This window comes from Bipolaris zeicola, assembly GCF_000523435.1.
Source record: "Bipolaris zeicola 26-R-13 unplaced genomic scaffold scaffold_4, whole genome shotgun sequence".
NCBI classification, from domain to species: Eukaryota; Fungi; Ascomycota; class Dothideomycetes; order Pleosporales; family Pleosporaceae; genus Bipolaris; species Bipolaris zeicola.
In genome coordinates this window covers 166,473-181,332 of record NW_006912053.1, presented here as the reverse complement: position 1 = coordinate 181,332, position 14,860 = coordinate 166,473, and the positions used below count along the sequence as shown (strand labels likewise).

The 14,860-nt window shown below is 47.8% G+C and overlaps 6 protein-coding genes across 6 annotated transcripts; 1 reads left to right on the top strand and 5 right to left on the bottom strand.

Annotated features, from left to right (window-relative positions):
- Positions 1–689: 689 nt before the first annotated feature.
- On the bottom strand, positions 690–2,441 carry COCCADRAFT_32304 (glycoside hydrolase family 13 protein; the record flags this gene model as incomplete). The annotated part of the gene is made up of 1 exon (XM_007708853.1): positions 690–2,441. The coding sequence occupies one exon, from the start codon at positions 2,439–2,441 to the stop codon at positions 690–692; it is 1,752 nt and encodes a 583-aa protein (XP_007707043.1).
- A 1,896-nt stretch (positions 2,442–4,337) lies between these two features.
- COCCADRAFT_64169 (uncharacterized protein) lies at positions 4,338–4,965 on the top strand (the record flags this gene model as incomplete). Its single annotated transcript, XM_007708900.1, has 2 exons — positions 4,338–4,407; positions 4,469–4,965. Coding segments are annotated over 2 exons (567 nt in total), but the record flags the coding sequence as incomplete, so codon positions are not given.
- A 692-nt stretch (positions 4,966–5,657) lies between these two features.
- On the bottom strand, positions 5,658–8,367 carry COCCADRAFT_657 (uncharacterized protein; the record flags this gene model as incomplete). The annotated part of the gene is made up of 3 exons (XM_007708790.1): positions 5,658–6,805; positions 6,864–8,234; positions 8,310–8,367. The coding sequence occupies 3 exons, from the start codon at positions 8,365–8,367 to the stop codon at positions 5,658–5,660; spliced, it is 2,577 nt and encodes an 858-aa protein (XP_007706980.1).
- An 834-nt stretch (positions 8,368–9,201) lies between these two features.
- On the bottom strand, positions 9,202–10,304 carry COCCADRAFT_21971 (uncharacterized protein; the record flags this gene model as incomplete). Its single annotated transcript, XM_007708821.1, has 2 exons — positions 9,202–10,005; positions 10,053–10,304. 2 exons carry the CDS (start codon positions 10,302–10,304, stop codon positions 9,202–9,204), a joined length of 1,056 nt encoding a protein of 351 aa, XP_007707011.1.
- A 996-nt stretch (positions 10,305–11,300) lies between these two features.
- Positions 11,301–12,893, bottom strand: COCCADRAFT_32300 (uncharacterized protein; the record flags this gene model as incomplete). The annotated part of the gene is made up of 3 exons (XM_007708852.1): positions 11,301–11,995; positions 12,124–12,586; positions 12,639–12,893. The coding sequence occupies 3 exons, from the start codon at positions 12,891–12,893 to the stop codon at positions 11,301–11,303; spliced, it is 1,413 nt and encodes a 470-aa protein (XP_007707042.1).
- Positions 12,894–13,258: 365 nt separating this feature from the next.
- Positions 13,259–14,807, bottom strand: COCCADRAFT_32299 (uncharacterized protein; the record flags this gene model as incomplete). The annotated part of the gene is made up of 5 exons (XM_007708851.1): positions 13,259–13,458; positions 13,509–13,589; positions 13,641–14,084; positions 14,134–14,577; positions 14,633–14,807. 5 exons carry the CDS (start codon positions 14,805–14,807, stop codon positions 13,259–13,261), a joined length of 1,344 nt encoding a protein of 447 aa, XP_007707041.1.
- Positions 14,808–14,860: the final 53 nt, after the last annotated feature.

The window sequence follows — 14,860 nt, the reverse complement described above, 5'->3', positions numbered from 1 at the left end:
CAGCGACCTTCGACTTACGTGGCCAGATGGATCTTTTTCAAAACGATTACCTGCGTAGCGACATACTCAATTTTCTTGGCGAAGTTGCATTTTGACGCAGCGGTCTGCTTGGGGATAGGATGCTCGGCACCTGCCGCTGAAAAGAGAGCGTATTATGGGGACAGGAAAACAACCGGGTGAAGAATGTACTCGGGAGCTTTTGCAAGTCTAATGCAGTGCACTGACTTGAAGACGCTAGATTCTGTGAGTAATTCACTTGTGGAGGAAACGTCTTTTACCGGCTCCACTACTAATCGGACCGAACACCTATACAAATACCTCGGAGCCATTCCCCGAATGTCACACATGAGATCCTGGTAAGCACGCGAGCTAGTTTTTGTGACGTATATAATACATAAGACTAGGCTTTCGAGCCTTGTTGGTAATAAGCTATTTAGATCCTTGCAACCATGCTTGGAGTCGGATGATTGACCCGATATAGTTTTCATCCTAGGTTTCGGATAGTAGTCAACTCGGAAGCGTATCATCGCACGTGGCATGTTCATGCAATTCATTAATATATATTGACGTTCTATTCCTGATTTCCGGAACATGTCCGGGCGGACAAAGCGCTCGAGAGGCTAGAGTGATCGCGTATTCTCTAAGCTGCACTTTGCATGATCAGTTGATTGAACAAGACAACCCTAACGCTACAACTTCGGTGCCAGTCGATACAAGCGACCCTCCCATGGCTGCAACGTGACTTCATTCAAGCCAGCTTCCTTCAATGTCGCAGTTGTCGTGCAAACGAGATGCATGAGATCTTTCCCGATTGGCACCGGAATCAGAGATTCCTCGCTCGAGAAGTTCAATACCACTAGCATCTCGGACTTTCCATCAGTGCTTACTTTCGTATACGAGAACACACTGGGGTTGTCCCTGTCAACAAGACAAAAAAGCCCGCAAGCTAACACATCATACATCTCTTTCCTCATCTTCATCATCTTTACCCAGAAAGAACGTATGCTATTTGGGTTTCCAAGCTGCTCTTCGACGTTTATGTGAGTGTAGTTGTCGATGGCCCTAATCCAGGGCTTCACGTCACTGAAACCAGCATGCTCTTTGTCTGACCACTGGACTGGTGTTCTTCCGTTATCTCGCCCCCAGGTAGTAAGCGCATCAATTGACTTCTCTACCGCTTCAGCGTCTTTAGTTGGATCAATATCTTCGATGTGTTCGAGGTCGGCGTTGTCTTTGAAGTCATCTCGCCCCCAATGTGATGGGACGTTGGTCATTCCGATCTCCTGACCCTGGTAGATGAAAAAGGTTCCGGAAAGGGTTGCAGCCATCAGAGCAAGCATCCTTGCGGCAGCTTCGCGATACACCCCCTCACCTGGCCCAAAACGGGATACACTGCGAGCGAAATCATGGTTCTCGAGGAACGCAGTAGGCCAGCCTCCATCATCGAGAAGGCTCTGCGTCTTCAGGACGGCATCCTTGAATAGTGGTAGCTCTGGCTTTTTGAGTTCGTACAGCCCATCTGTCCATTCATTCCCGACGATGAAAATGTCTGTATCGAGAGCCATCTCCAGTTCTTTTGATTCGGGAGATATGTATCGTAGGAAAGTCTCTCGGTCCGTTGAGGGGAGTTCCCCAATCAACACGATGTTCTCTCCAAAGTCCTGTACGATTCTTTCTTTCAACTCCTTTAACCAGACATGAACCTCTTCACCATTCAAACAACGCGATCCGTCAAGCGGTTGCAGCGCTTCTCCAGGATAAACTTCTTTTGCATCAGGAAAGGTTGGATCTTTCCAGTATAACCCAACCAAATCCATCCGGAACCCATCAACACCTCTCTCCAACCAAAATTTCACCGCGCTATCATATACTGCCCGTCTCAAGTCGTCGCAAAACCAATTCAAGTTTGGTTGATAAGTGGTTCCAAAGCAGAAATAGTATTGACCCCGTGCTTCAACGTACTTCCATGTACTCTTTCCATATCGTGACCCGGTGCGCCAATTATTTGGCGGTTGTCGATTGCCTTCGCTATCATATTTTGGATCCCTCCAGATGTAAAAATCACTGTATGGCCCTGACCGAGATTTGCAACTTTCCAGGAACCAGTGATGTTTGTCGGATGAATGATTTGTGACCATATCCATGACGATCTTGATGTTACGTTTCTTGGCCTCTTTGATGAGGTTTTCCATGTCGGCAACAGTGCCATATTGCGGGTGAATGGATTCGTAATCGGAGACATCATATCCCATGTCTCTGTTAGGCGAATCATAGACAGGAGAAAACCAGATGAGATCGATTTCCAGCGATCGCAGATAGTCGAGCTTGCTGAGAACTCCATTGAGGTCACCTATGCCGTCACTATTCGAATCTTTGAAAGACGCCGGCCATATTTGGTAACCGATGGCAGTTTGCCACCAAGGCCGTGAGTCTTGTGGCATCGTGAATGTGGAGTTTTTGGAATAGAGCCGGGCGTTCTGTTATAGCACGTGCGACCAAATTTGTGAAGTTTACGACATATGAGAGCATACGTATTCTATGTAATATTTTGCAAGATCCCTGAGAAAGGCTACCTGGTAGTCGGACCGCTGCCTATTGAACGACCGGGAAAACGATTACGGAATGTTTCCCGTCCGTATTAGCAGCACCTGATCCCTTGCAGAGCATCCGGCTGTATTTGCCTGCTGGTAAGCTCCCGCAAGCGTCCGCCAGAAGCCGAAAATCTGGAATCGAACAACCCCAGCAAAACCTTTTCTGCGAACATGACGGGTTTTTGATATTTCTTGCACAGAGTTGATTACTGATGCTAGAGGAACCATATTCTACGTATACTACGTCTATGAGTTTCACTCCCGTTGACGCCGAGAGGAGATTGCATCGGCACTACACTGCAGCATTTCCAAGCTTTCATGGCATTCATGCTTCGCTGCTGCCGATTTCTCAGTCCAAGCTTGTGAGGGTCTACCTAGTTCCACACCGTTGGTCAGGTGTCATTTCGCCCGGTCGGCAGAACCACATACGACGTCAGCTGCGGTGGGGAGAAACTGGGGTCTCCAGTTTCAGTATTGCTGGTGTAGAGGGTTGCATTAGCAATGCAGGCATGGATGCGCCACCACGCGATTGACCCATAAATGGTTGGTGTTAGTTGTGGAGCTAGATTCGGGCCTATACAATAGGCGCTTGAAGCGGAGCCAAGAACAACAACGTATTCGGGGCATTTGCGACATTTCTCTGCTTTAGTGACAAACGGCGTGTCATTGGTGCTATTTCTCCCCTGGCCGCCGCTACCACCTTAGTAAAACAGCCCCGCAATAATTATAGATGTACGTATTCATCCTATATAGTAAAAAATGGAGATAAGAATTTTCACACTAGCAACGTCTCGATTCCTGTGGCTGGCGACGAGAAGAGGTGTACCACACCAAGCTAGTGTCAAAGGTCATTGCTAAATCTCTTCAGTAAGTTATCTCCGCACCTTAGGAGGGATATGAATCCTTCGTTTGTGTCTTGGAGGTGGGATCGGAAAGTTTTTCATGTGAAAGAGCTTGAACTAGAGAAGCTATTCGTTTAGAGGAGCAAGCAGTAGTTTACCCCATAATATCACACATTCTTATGATAGCTTGGATTTCAGAAATGATTTTGATCCATATTGTTCTTTGACATATGTACTGCATTGAGACTGATGTCTACGTGCTCGCTCTTGCTATGATATGCTTCCATTGGGAAAGTCGTGTGACTGCGTCTTTTTATCATACTACTCTGGGATTTTCCCAAACGAATGTGAGAGGGCCATGGGTGTGCATTTTACGAATCAGTGTCTATGTAAGTCTGGGTGAGCAGGGCAAAGCTGGCAAGACACAAGTGGAGGCAACCCGAGACAAACAACCCACCTTTTCTCGACTCAGTCCTAGCCGATGCCCAGGCTGAACTAACTACCACCCCTGAAGCCGCAAATAGGGTCTTTGCTCGTGTTTGGAAATCTTCGCCCAGCGGGGTTTAAGAAGTACGTGGTATATCACCACGCAACCTGAGGGAGCTGACTTCCACGGAATATCCCGCCGCTCAGCTTGTACTACAGTACTCAACTTTTTCAGTGCTCAACTTGTTCAGTAGTTAACTTGCACAGTGCTCAGCTTGCTCAGTCACTCAGTTTGTCCTTTTATCTCACTTACCCTATCAAACAGCCCACTACTTCACTTTTCTGTAATCAGGTGATTAATCATGAAGATTCTTTGCCTCCACGGACGAGGCTCTAACAATGAGGTTAGCAAAATGTCAAGCCCCCTTGCGGATTTCCCTCGTTCTAATCACATCCCCAGATTTTCCGCATGCAAACGGCTCCTATCCGTGCAGCACTAGAAGATTTTGAGTGGGTCTTTGTTCAAGGCACCGTCCGCCACACTGAAGGTAAGAATTACGAAATTACTACTTGGAAGAGCATGACTAACGTGCTCGATGCTTGTAACAGGAAACTGGTCTCTACACACATCCGACTTTTCCAAGCTCCCTTTATACACATACTACAACCCATTCGACCCTGAATCCATCATACAAACTCATGAAGAGCTCCTCCACATCATAAGGAGCCACGGTCCCTTCGATGGTGTTTTCGCCTACTCTGGCGGAGCAGCACTAGCGGCCGAGCTTCTTGTTGAAGCTGCTCGTTCTGAGACAGCTATCGAGCCTCTATTCCGCTTCGCCGTCTTCGTGAACGGCGCATCGCCGCTACGCGTCTTCGAAGTCGACGATGTCGACACGGTGAGCGGCCATGTTGACGTCTCGCAAACATTTCAACAAGCAAAAGAAATGTTTCTCCGACCTAGCGCGCTGCGACACAAGCCTGGTGTCAGTGAAGAGGATCAGGTGGATCACAAGAAGTTGCTCGGACTCTTGAGCAGATTAGAAGGGAAAATGATGGCAGATGGGACAGCCTTTTTGAGCGATGGCACGTATGGGCTATGTCGGTGGGAGCAAAACAAATTGCAGCCTGCATTGATTGAAATTCCGACTCTCCATGTGAGGAGCACGGCGGAAGATCACGTGGACCCGCATCATGGAAAACATCTGGTTGAACTGTGTGACCAGTTTGATGTGGAGGAAATCCATCACGAATTTGGACACGATTTTCCTAGGGGAAGACAGTTGATGAAGCAAATAGCGGATGCAATTAGAGAAATGGCTGAGTTGGCGTGATAGGGGTGGTCTAGGCAACACAATACTTTTCGTTCTAGCAAATTATACCCCTTGCCATTCGCAAAGCTTGTACAACTCAGGTGTTAGTGCGGGTACAGTACCAGACTGAGAAAACTGGACGAGTCAACCTGAACTTGAGATCTCAGTCCAGACCCATGCGCCTGAGGATCTCGAAGAGCTCGTGCGCCAAGGTATTCGGCGGCGATAATGTACGTTCTGCTCGCATTAGTTGGAGGTCGAGGCCCGCTAGCTCATGCGACGTTCGTACATTCATTGCTTCTTCGCTCAGTAGCCGCATCTGGGAACTTCCAAATGAGTCCTCCTCCTACTTGGGCATATCAGATGGAGGAATCGGATGGGACGTAAGAAGGTGAATTTTATGACGCATTATCTTTCGAAATCGTAAACAGAATTTAGGTTGCCCCTAGGAAGTAGGCGTTCGAGAGATCGGAGTTCTCCCGCTACTATTGTTCCAGACGCTCATTGTCACCCTCATTCATCAAACACTGCGAGACTGTCATGTCTTCTTTGGACTGAGGGCTCGTCTCATTTTCCACCTGGTTGCCAGCGTACGGTTTATCTGGAGCCACAGTTATTACCCTATGTGCATCGTTCTTCGCCCATGTTTTCTGTGAAGACTGCTGTGAGCTAACATCTGGATATAAAAGCGCTGTAAGATTGCGTCCCAACGAGGTTTGATTAAGGAACCATCTCATCCTATCCAACCCAGTGCGCTGCAAAAGCAGAAGTATGATTGTAGCGACACTTATGATGAGTGTCAGCAACAGCAACAACATTGCTGGTACCGCGTAGACAATATTGTACTTCGTGCTTCGTTGCATCAGAATGACGTGGGGTACCTCATGCGGACTGTTCTGGTCTTGAGATACAGATGTGGCTGAACCTGGCGACTTAGCCAACCAGGATCGAGTACCAACTACAGCGTTTGCAGCGATGTCTGTCCATATCAGGTTGATAATGTCTGCAGACCGTGTAGCTGTCCGTCCAAGTTCAAGCCACCTTTGATATAGGGCGAATTGACCATACCCTGAGTAGTCATGGATCTCTACAGATTCAAGTGCTGTGTCGCTGAATAGCTCTGCATAGATATATTGCATGATAGTGCTGTAAAAGCTTGCTTCTGGTATGTTCATCTTGGAGTCTACAACTGAGGACAAAAAGCGCCCAGTATATCCAGGAAGCCATAGTGACTCCCTCTGAATAGATGAAATGTTAGACCTTTCTGCGAATTTCGGGTTTAATAGACCCCAAAATGGTTTTATATCCCTATAAGTAATACCAGAGTCTTCCACTCCCCAGATGGGCATGAATGATGTATTAGGATAGGTCTTTTCCGTCACATTGATGACACGCAGATCTGATAGGCCTCCGTTACCATTATATAGAAATGTAACAGTTTTGATAGTAGCTCGGGAAGCCGATGCACAGGTGTAAACTCGTTGTGTCCATGCGTCTCCGGGCTTGCCAAGATCAAAAGGGTTCAGGTCTCGTCCCATAGGTCTCGGTGGAGGGTAAAGGGTACCCGTGGCTATCGCGATATTCGAAATGTTTGCTAAAGACCATGAATCTACGCGTCCCTGAGCAACATCCTCTTGTGTAGTAGGTTAGGATGTGCGCTTCTTCTGAGTGGAGTGGAAGTATGCACATACCGAAGTATTCGAAAGCATCCGTTGTGACATTATGAGGATTCGTGTAGATCTGGTTATGGTTCAAGAAGAACGTGGAGTTTCTGGCGATGTCGGTCTTCGAAGGGAGCTCTAAATGTTGACCAAGCCTACGAAGAGCAATTCTCCCTGGTTTCGGGATGGAATTGGCCGTTTTCCCACCGCTTCCGCTGAATGAAGTTGTGTTCGACTCATCTTCAAGAAGGTATGATGTTCCGACTGGCGCCTGTTCGTACATCCTGAATTCTTTCAGGCCGCGCTCTTTGTCCGTCAAATTCATATAAATCATGGTTAATGCGTTGCTATATCCAGCTGCAAATAGTGCTCTAGTATGGAGATAGATGCTGTCTTGTGAGCTGTTCATGGTGTGAATGCCTTCCAGGTTGACTGTACTGTTCAGATCTGCGAATCCGCCACGATCTGTCAGCCGTAGGATGCCACCAGATACCAATGTGTGGAGTGTATCGTCTTCTTTGAGATCGTAATCGATCGTTAGATTGTTATCGACGCAACTTGTTTCGGGCACAATGAACAGAATATCTTCTGTCCATGTGACTTCATGAGAAATCTGAGAGGGAATAGTGTGGTTACGAAAACCAATTCCAACTCTTTCCAAATCGACCACCAGCCCTTCAATAATTTTGAATCCATTGCTTGGAAGTAAGCCTTGTATCGGCCGGTATCCTCCCACTAGGTATGGTGATCCATTGTCGTAGTACTTCTCAGTAGATGAAGAGATATCATTGTACCTAGTGAACATGCTTGATAGATTCTGCTGTCTGATCTCATAGGAACGCCACTGAATATCGAACATACTGGACACACTCCTTTCCATTACGTCTAGGCCACTTGCCCATAGGTTCTGTGTCTCCAAAGAGATGTTAGTGTAGTAGTAGCCATCTGTCCAACTCCAATTGAAGGTAAAATTATCAGAACTAGTGTAGAGTTCTCGGAAGACAGAGAAGTTTGAGCCGGGACAACTCATCGATCCTTCCGGGCTTCCACAGATACGATTAAAGCCCATATCATTCCTAGGAAGACTTTCATATCCGAAGGGTGTCAGATCTTGCGCGTAGCTGAAAGGCACTCTTTGAGGTTTACTGGATAGCATTGCATCATAAAGACCAAGGGGCGTGATGACGGCAGTCACAGCGACTAGAACTGTTGTGAAGATGCCCAAGTAGACTGCGGCGACAACTGCAGGGTTCACATTCTTACTCGCTGACGAATCCGAGCTGAGAATTGTTGGCCAGTATGTTGAGTGGAGGGTTCGACTGAGCGTAGACCATGTGACAGCGGTCTGCTGTACTTGATCATCCCGCTTGTTGATGAAAGCGATGAGGATGAGCGGGATTGCTAGTGGTAACAGGAGTTGTACTTTTCCGATGGTTAATGACTGGCAAGTAGCTGTGTACATTGAGGTTGACTTACGTGAAGTAGTGCCTGCAGCAATCAACGCCGAGACTTGACCAACAGACAGCGATGTCATTGTGACAGCAACGCGGATCGATAGCAAAGCCTTTCATGTGTCACAAGTTTGGGGCCGTTGTGGTTCGAAGGTAGTCAATAACAGATCTTGCTTATGTTCCAAGGTTTGCATCAATCCTGTCCAGTTGGTTTCCTCTTCAACTATAAGAAGGAGGTCTACGGGATGGTACATGTAGCTAAGGCTTCCGCGGAAGGCAGACCAGGTACAGCCACCTCTGCCATGTCGTGACCTAAACACAAGCAGTCGTTTCACTATCTTGCACTTGCATCAATAAATGAAGAAAACTCGTGGACGCCATGAGTCGGCATTTGCTCACAGGTCAAGCTTTAGTCGAGCTAGTTGGGCCAGATTCCTGACCTGCAAGCTGAAAGAAGCATAATTTGTGACCATTGCCGCCGCCGAATGGAGGCTGTGAAGATAGCGTCTCGGCATTTTTCAGCTGGCGGAGATCTAGACCAATGACATAGAGGTGCGCCCAAGGTAAAAGCATACGTTTTGTCTTTACTGGGATTCAGTCGAAAAGTCGGGTCATTCTCAAAGATCGGGTCAAGAAAACATCCACGCCAACTCGACTACCTGCTATTTCGTCTCACTCAACACACGACAATTGCTTTGCTTGTTTTTGGGCCATCTTCTTAAGTTCGCATAACTATGACGTGTACTAAATCGGGCAAAACAATTCAAAGTAGCATCGCACAATGGGAAAAAAGAGAAGTTCCTTTAATGCCGCATAATTGATCGTCAAACCGAAGCTTCATAGCAAGAAGCTTGACCGAAACCAGAACACCTACTACCCATTCCAACTTCAAAAAAACACCCCTATATATTATTTCCCTACAACGATCCAAAAACAGGATCCAGCCACCTGTCAACAACATAGACGCACGCATTCCCCACGCACTTCGGCTCTCCCTTCACAGCCGCATTATTCACGCTCGTTACAGCCCCATCACCATCTCTTCTCACAACCGCCGGGAACCCAACAATTGACTTTTCACTACCAACCGTCGTCGTATCTATGAAAGGATACTCAAGCAAGTACGAAGTGAACGGCTGATTACTTGGTTGAATGGCCTTGGCGCTTTGCCCGACAGCCGCAAGAGCCGCGTTACTTGGGGCGAAGATGGAAATGTACTTTCCAGCAGGCAGAGACGAGTCTAGAAAGCTGAAGAAAGCCGGAGATGTTGCGTTCAAGAGAGCTACGTATGTCGAGATATCTGGCAAAGAAGATAGGGCCGATACGATGGTTCCCGAGGGTCGCAACTCGTACTCTAAGATTTTCTTGGCTTGTCGGCGTCTGGCGGATGCGATGGCAGATCCGTTCTTGTTGACATCGGCTCCGAAGATCGATACCAAAGGATCGATTATTGAGGTGATTTTGAAGATTGCCCCGTTTCCTACAACAGTACCTTGCGCAGAGACTAGTTGGGCTTGGTTGTTGATCGTGATAGTGTTACCCTCGGACACAAACTTGAGAGGTATGCCTTCGATGCTTATAACGGGCTTTTCCGAATTGCGAACTTCCTCGGTTGTCACAAATCCTTCTGCGATGTGAGTTCTCAGGATGGCTTCGAGGAGCACGTATGATGCTGGTGCTGTCAAAGCTGCTGCTAGTCCCGGCTGCAGCGCCTCAAATGCCTGTATCGATCAGTAACTCACTTGGTTTAAGACAGGTCGCTACCTACGGAGTTGACGGGTGCGAAAGCCGTGTACTTCCGTCCATCTGCGAGGACATTGAAGCGCTCTTCGAACGGCGGACCAGGAATACCGCTAGTACCTCCTGTACTATTGAAAAGGCTATAAAAAGTAGAAAGTTCTGGATCTTTGGAAATTGCAGTCAGGAGGGGTAGCGTATCTACGATAGCTCTTTCGACTATAGAGGAAGATGTGAGAACTGCCAGCAAAGTCACTGGACATATCCGTTTCAACAGCATCATGGTGTTTTGACCTCAATCTTCAAATCAGATCTGGGGATTTTATTTCTTTGACTTGGTTGCCTTATGGCTGAGCTGAAGCTATGATCGAGGTAGCGTAAGTTGCACTTCAAGTTTCCGTCCCCGCTCATGTTATAAGTACGTTAGACGGGCTTTGGGCAAGCACATCGGCCCTTCCAGAGGCCGTATGCTTCCTTGCCGATGCATAAAGAATGACCCCACCAAATATTTGCCAAAGAAACATGCATTCAGTAGAGACTCTCTTATTTGTTTCACAATTTACAGTCGTCTGTGATAATAAATAGCGAAACTGAGTCGACATTAACACTAAACGCATTGGCTTGATCTGCTGTCTTTGCGGCGCCTCCATAGCAGTCCGTTCGATGTTTTCAACGGATGCAATATCACTGTGGTGAGGGTATCCCATCTCTGCAATTTCGGGGATACTCTGTCATCGAATAAGGTTTCCCGCTCGAACGAATAGAGTTCATTGTGGTAGACTGCGGTACGCGGAGCAACCAATGGCGTATATCAATGGCAGGGATCTAGGATTGTTAGTCATGTTAAAAAAACATGATTACAATGTCAATTGAATCTGCCGTTGACAGTGAGGAGAACATATGTCGTCAGACGGAACGGCTCTGAAGCAGCCAATCAAGAGCGAGTGCCGATCGGAGTCTGACGGAAGGCAGACATTTAGTTACATAGACTGCATCCAGATCATGATACTTCGACCAAACATTGTTAGTGAAATGAGGAGGAAATAAGTCAAAGCTAGGTAAAATGAACGATAGGAACAGTATGCAAAGTACAGGGCCTGGAGCTGAAAAGTAGGTTCAACCCAATGATAGGCCAAGGGTTACTTCGACCAGATATGACGACATCAGCCGATTACCACATTCACATGCTAAACTTTACATGATGAAACCTAGTGGACATCCCGCCTTGAGTAATTTTCAGTCTCCCTAACCAACCCGAAAACCAGACCATACCCACGACTCAGTTTTGGCGGCTCTTGCTTATCGCGCTCTCGCCTAGTGTAGCAAAACTTCTCAAAACCTTCCTCAGCGACTCCGCAACTTTCTTAAATTGCTCATCCGTCATAGAATAAGGTGGAGTCAAAAGCAGGCAATGCTTGTTTGTACTCGCCCTTAACACGATACCGTATTCTAGAAGCACCTTTTGCTCGATATCCGTTGCGATGTCAGAAATGAGATCGATCCCAATCATGATACCAGTTCCACGGACTTGCTGAACCGTATGCAACCCCTCGAGCTCTGACTTGAGGATATCGAGAAACTCCCTGCCGCGCTTCGCACATATCTCAATCAAGTTCTCCTGGTCGATAATGTCGAGTGCGCGGAGAGCGACGGCAGAGCAGACTGGATGACCTGACCAAGTATAGTCGTACTGCCAGACATCCGATAGCATCATCTTAGTACTGATATTATTGAACGCTGTTTTCCAAATGTCGTTGCGGTAAATCACGGCTCCAGCAGGGAGATAGCCGCATATAAGACCCTTGCTGATGACCATGATATCTGGGTACATGCCGTACAACTCCATACCGAACCAGTGCCCCATCTTGGCAAATGACATGATTTCATCTGCAATCATCAAGATGCCGTACTTTCTGCAAATCCACTCCGCAAGTGGGAAGAAGTCGCGGTGCATGTCGACAGCGCCATCGTCGCCTTAAACGGGCTCAAACACGAAAGCGGCAACGGTATCAGCGCCTTCTTGGAGAATTCGTTCCTCCAGTTCCCGTGCTGTTCCGGCATCAGCAGCATATCAAGGGGATTCACATGGAAACACCACTTACCAGCCGCCTGCCCGACACTCTCTCCGTGCTTCAACTTGCTCCTTTCAAAGAACAACTCATGTGGAGGATCGATATTGCAAAACATCCTATGCGAGCTGCTCTCATACACATCACGCTCATGGCCCTCCATCCACCTCTTCCACCCGTAGTCGGAGAACTCGGGTTTCATGGACGCAGAGACAAACGTACTGCCATGGTAGCAATTGCGGAAAGAAATGAGTTTCTGCTTCTTGTAGCCTCCGCCATAGCTAGTACCTAGAGGCCCAGATTTATTCCAGTAGCGCAAAGCAAGATGATACGCAGCTTCTATGCCCTCGCCGCCGCCAGTAGTGAGGTACACGCGGGAGCCAGTTATTTTCTCTGGAAAAGCTTGAGCTGCAAGGCCGGAAAGGCGCTCGCAGAGTTTCACGGCATTTTTGTTGGTCAGATTTCGCTGGTTGGAAGAGACTTCCAGCTTCGTCATCTTTGCGTCCGCGTTAGTTTGGTCATCAGAAACAAGGTCGTATCTGACCAACCTGCTCAAAAGCAACTTGCGCGAGATCCTTGCGGCCGTGACCAAGATGGGCAACAGTAATGCCCCCCATGGCATCCAGGTATTCTTTTCCCATGACATCTTTCAGAACAGCTCCATCACCCGATTCGAAGACGACGAGCTGTCTTGGTCCTTTTTGCATGAGGGGATGACCAAAGCCGTGCATTTGATGCGCCTCATCTGAGGCTTTGAGATCTTCGTATGTGGCAGTCTCTTTACCTCCTTGTCCTAGAATCATTCTCTCCCCATCTTGGAGAGTTGCTTGGTCGTGGGAAGACATGGCAGCTGTGAGTGAGAATGATCGGGAGGACAGCGGAGGAGTTGTGAATGCTCGAAGCGACGATAGCAAGGGGCGACGGATACGGAGAGAAAACATGGTACAAGATAGCGATTCCAACTTTGATGCGGAGCAAATAGCTCATATATCGTTCAATAAATGAGGCAGGGCAATGTAACAAGAAGCATGTCATTTGTTTGTCAATGGGAGGCCTCGGACTAATGCATGCACCATCGTGAGAAATTCAGGTAACTAATTCTGGAATTCATCATATCGTCATTCTGAAGGAACAATCAGAAAATACTACATATCGAAAAACAGGTTCCTTAAAGTTCCTTCAGCTCTGGGGTGCCAGCAGCCCGCGGCTCCGAGAACTTCGTTTCAACGAAACACTTTAGTAAGCCATCCTGGCGCTTCTCCTGCAGATAGTAGGCCTTCGCAATGTCCTCAATTTTGAGGCGATGGGTCACCATGAATGTCGGATCGACCTCGTCCTTTTCCAGCATTTCGAGAATTTCCTTCCAATCTGTTGCATGTCAGTAAATAAGCCCACCCATTTAGGCACGAGATCCTTACATTTCTGAACTGGACACTGTCCGCATCCAATCAGTCGAATGCCGCGTTCCATAACCGCACCAATGTTGAAGTGGTTCGTAACTGTAGCAGAATGAGTCCAAGTCCACAGCCAACTATGATTCGACAACTTACATCCAACGTAATCTCCAATGATACCAACTCGGCCAAACTTCCTGGTTGAGTAAATGCACTCGTTGATCATCTCGGACGTGTCCTGCTCCATTCCAGACATCAATTCAAGCTTGTGTGTCCAAGTCTTTGCATACTCTCCGCCGCTAGCCTCGATACAAGCGTCGACACCTCCAGGGACCATCTCATGGATCTTGGCAGGAATGGACTGCTTCTTGAGCTCTTCGTAGTTGATTGTCTCCAGTCCCGGGATCTTTTTCTTTGCAAACTCAGTGCGCCAATTGTTGTCAATGCCAATGACACGCTTCGCGCCCTTCTTAAACGCCCATACACATGCCATGAGGCCGATAGGTCCAAGACCCCAGATAGCAACACTGTCACCTTCAAAGACGCCAGTGTCACACACGCTGTGGTAGGATGTCGGAAGTACGTCAGAAAGATAAAGACCTTATTCTTATCAGCATCATTCACTTGCAAGGCCAACTAAATAACTTACCCTTCTCAAAAGGAACACTGTCCGGCAACTTCAAAAGATTCTGATCGCCAAACGGCACCCTAACATACTCCGCCTGTCCACCGGCATATCCGCCCACAAAATGCGAATACCCAAATATGCCCCCCATCTTCTCGCCATACAGCATCTGATGGACGGTAGACGCATTCGTCTTATCGCAAGCCGTCGTAAGATTCTGCTTGCAAAACCTACACTCACCGCACGAGACAACGAAGCTATTCACAACGCGATCTCCAACTTTTCGCTCAGTAACTTTAGACCCAACTTGCTCGACGACGCCACAGAATTCGTGGCCGAGGATATCACCCTTCTCCGTCTGGATGATGACGCCGTGCAGGAGATGCACGTCGCTTCCGCAGACAGTGGAGCCGGTGACACGTACAAGCACATCGTGGTCCTCAATGAGCTTGGGCTTGCTGACGTCCTCTTTACGGGAATAATCAGTTGAAGCTTTATTGAAACGTTGGATGGTTGTACATACGAACACGCACGTCGTTCTTTCCCATCCACACCAGCGCCTTCATCTTCTCGCCAGACGGGTCCGCGTACTTTCCTCCATCACGATCCGGATTGGAGATATCAGCTTGCGTTACGGTACTCTGTTGATCGTGTCCAAGGACCTTTTCGGCCTGTTTTGCTGCAAAGTTTTCCGCCATGATTGTTCGTGCTTGTTATTTCCAAGAGGATGAAGATTGGATGTAGAGTTCGA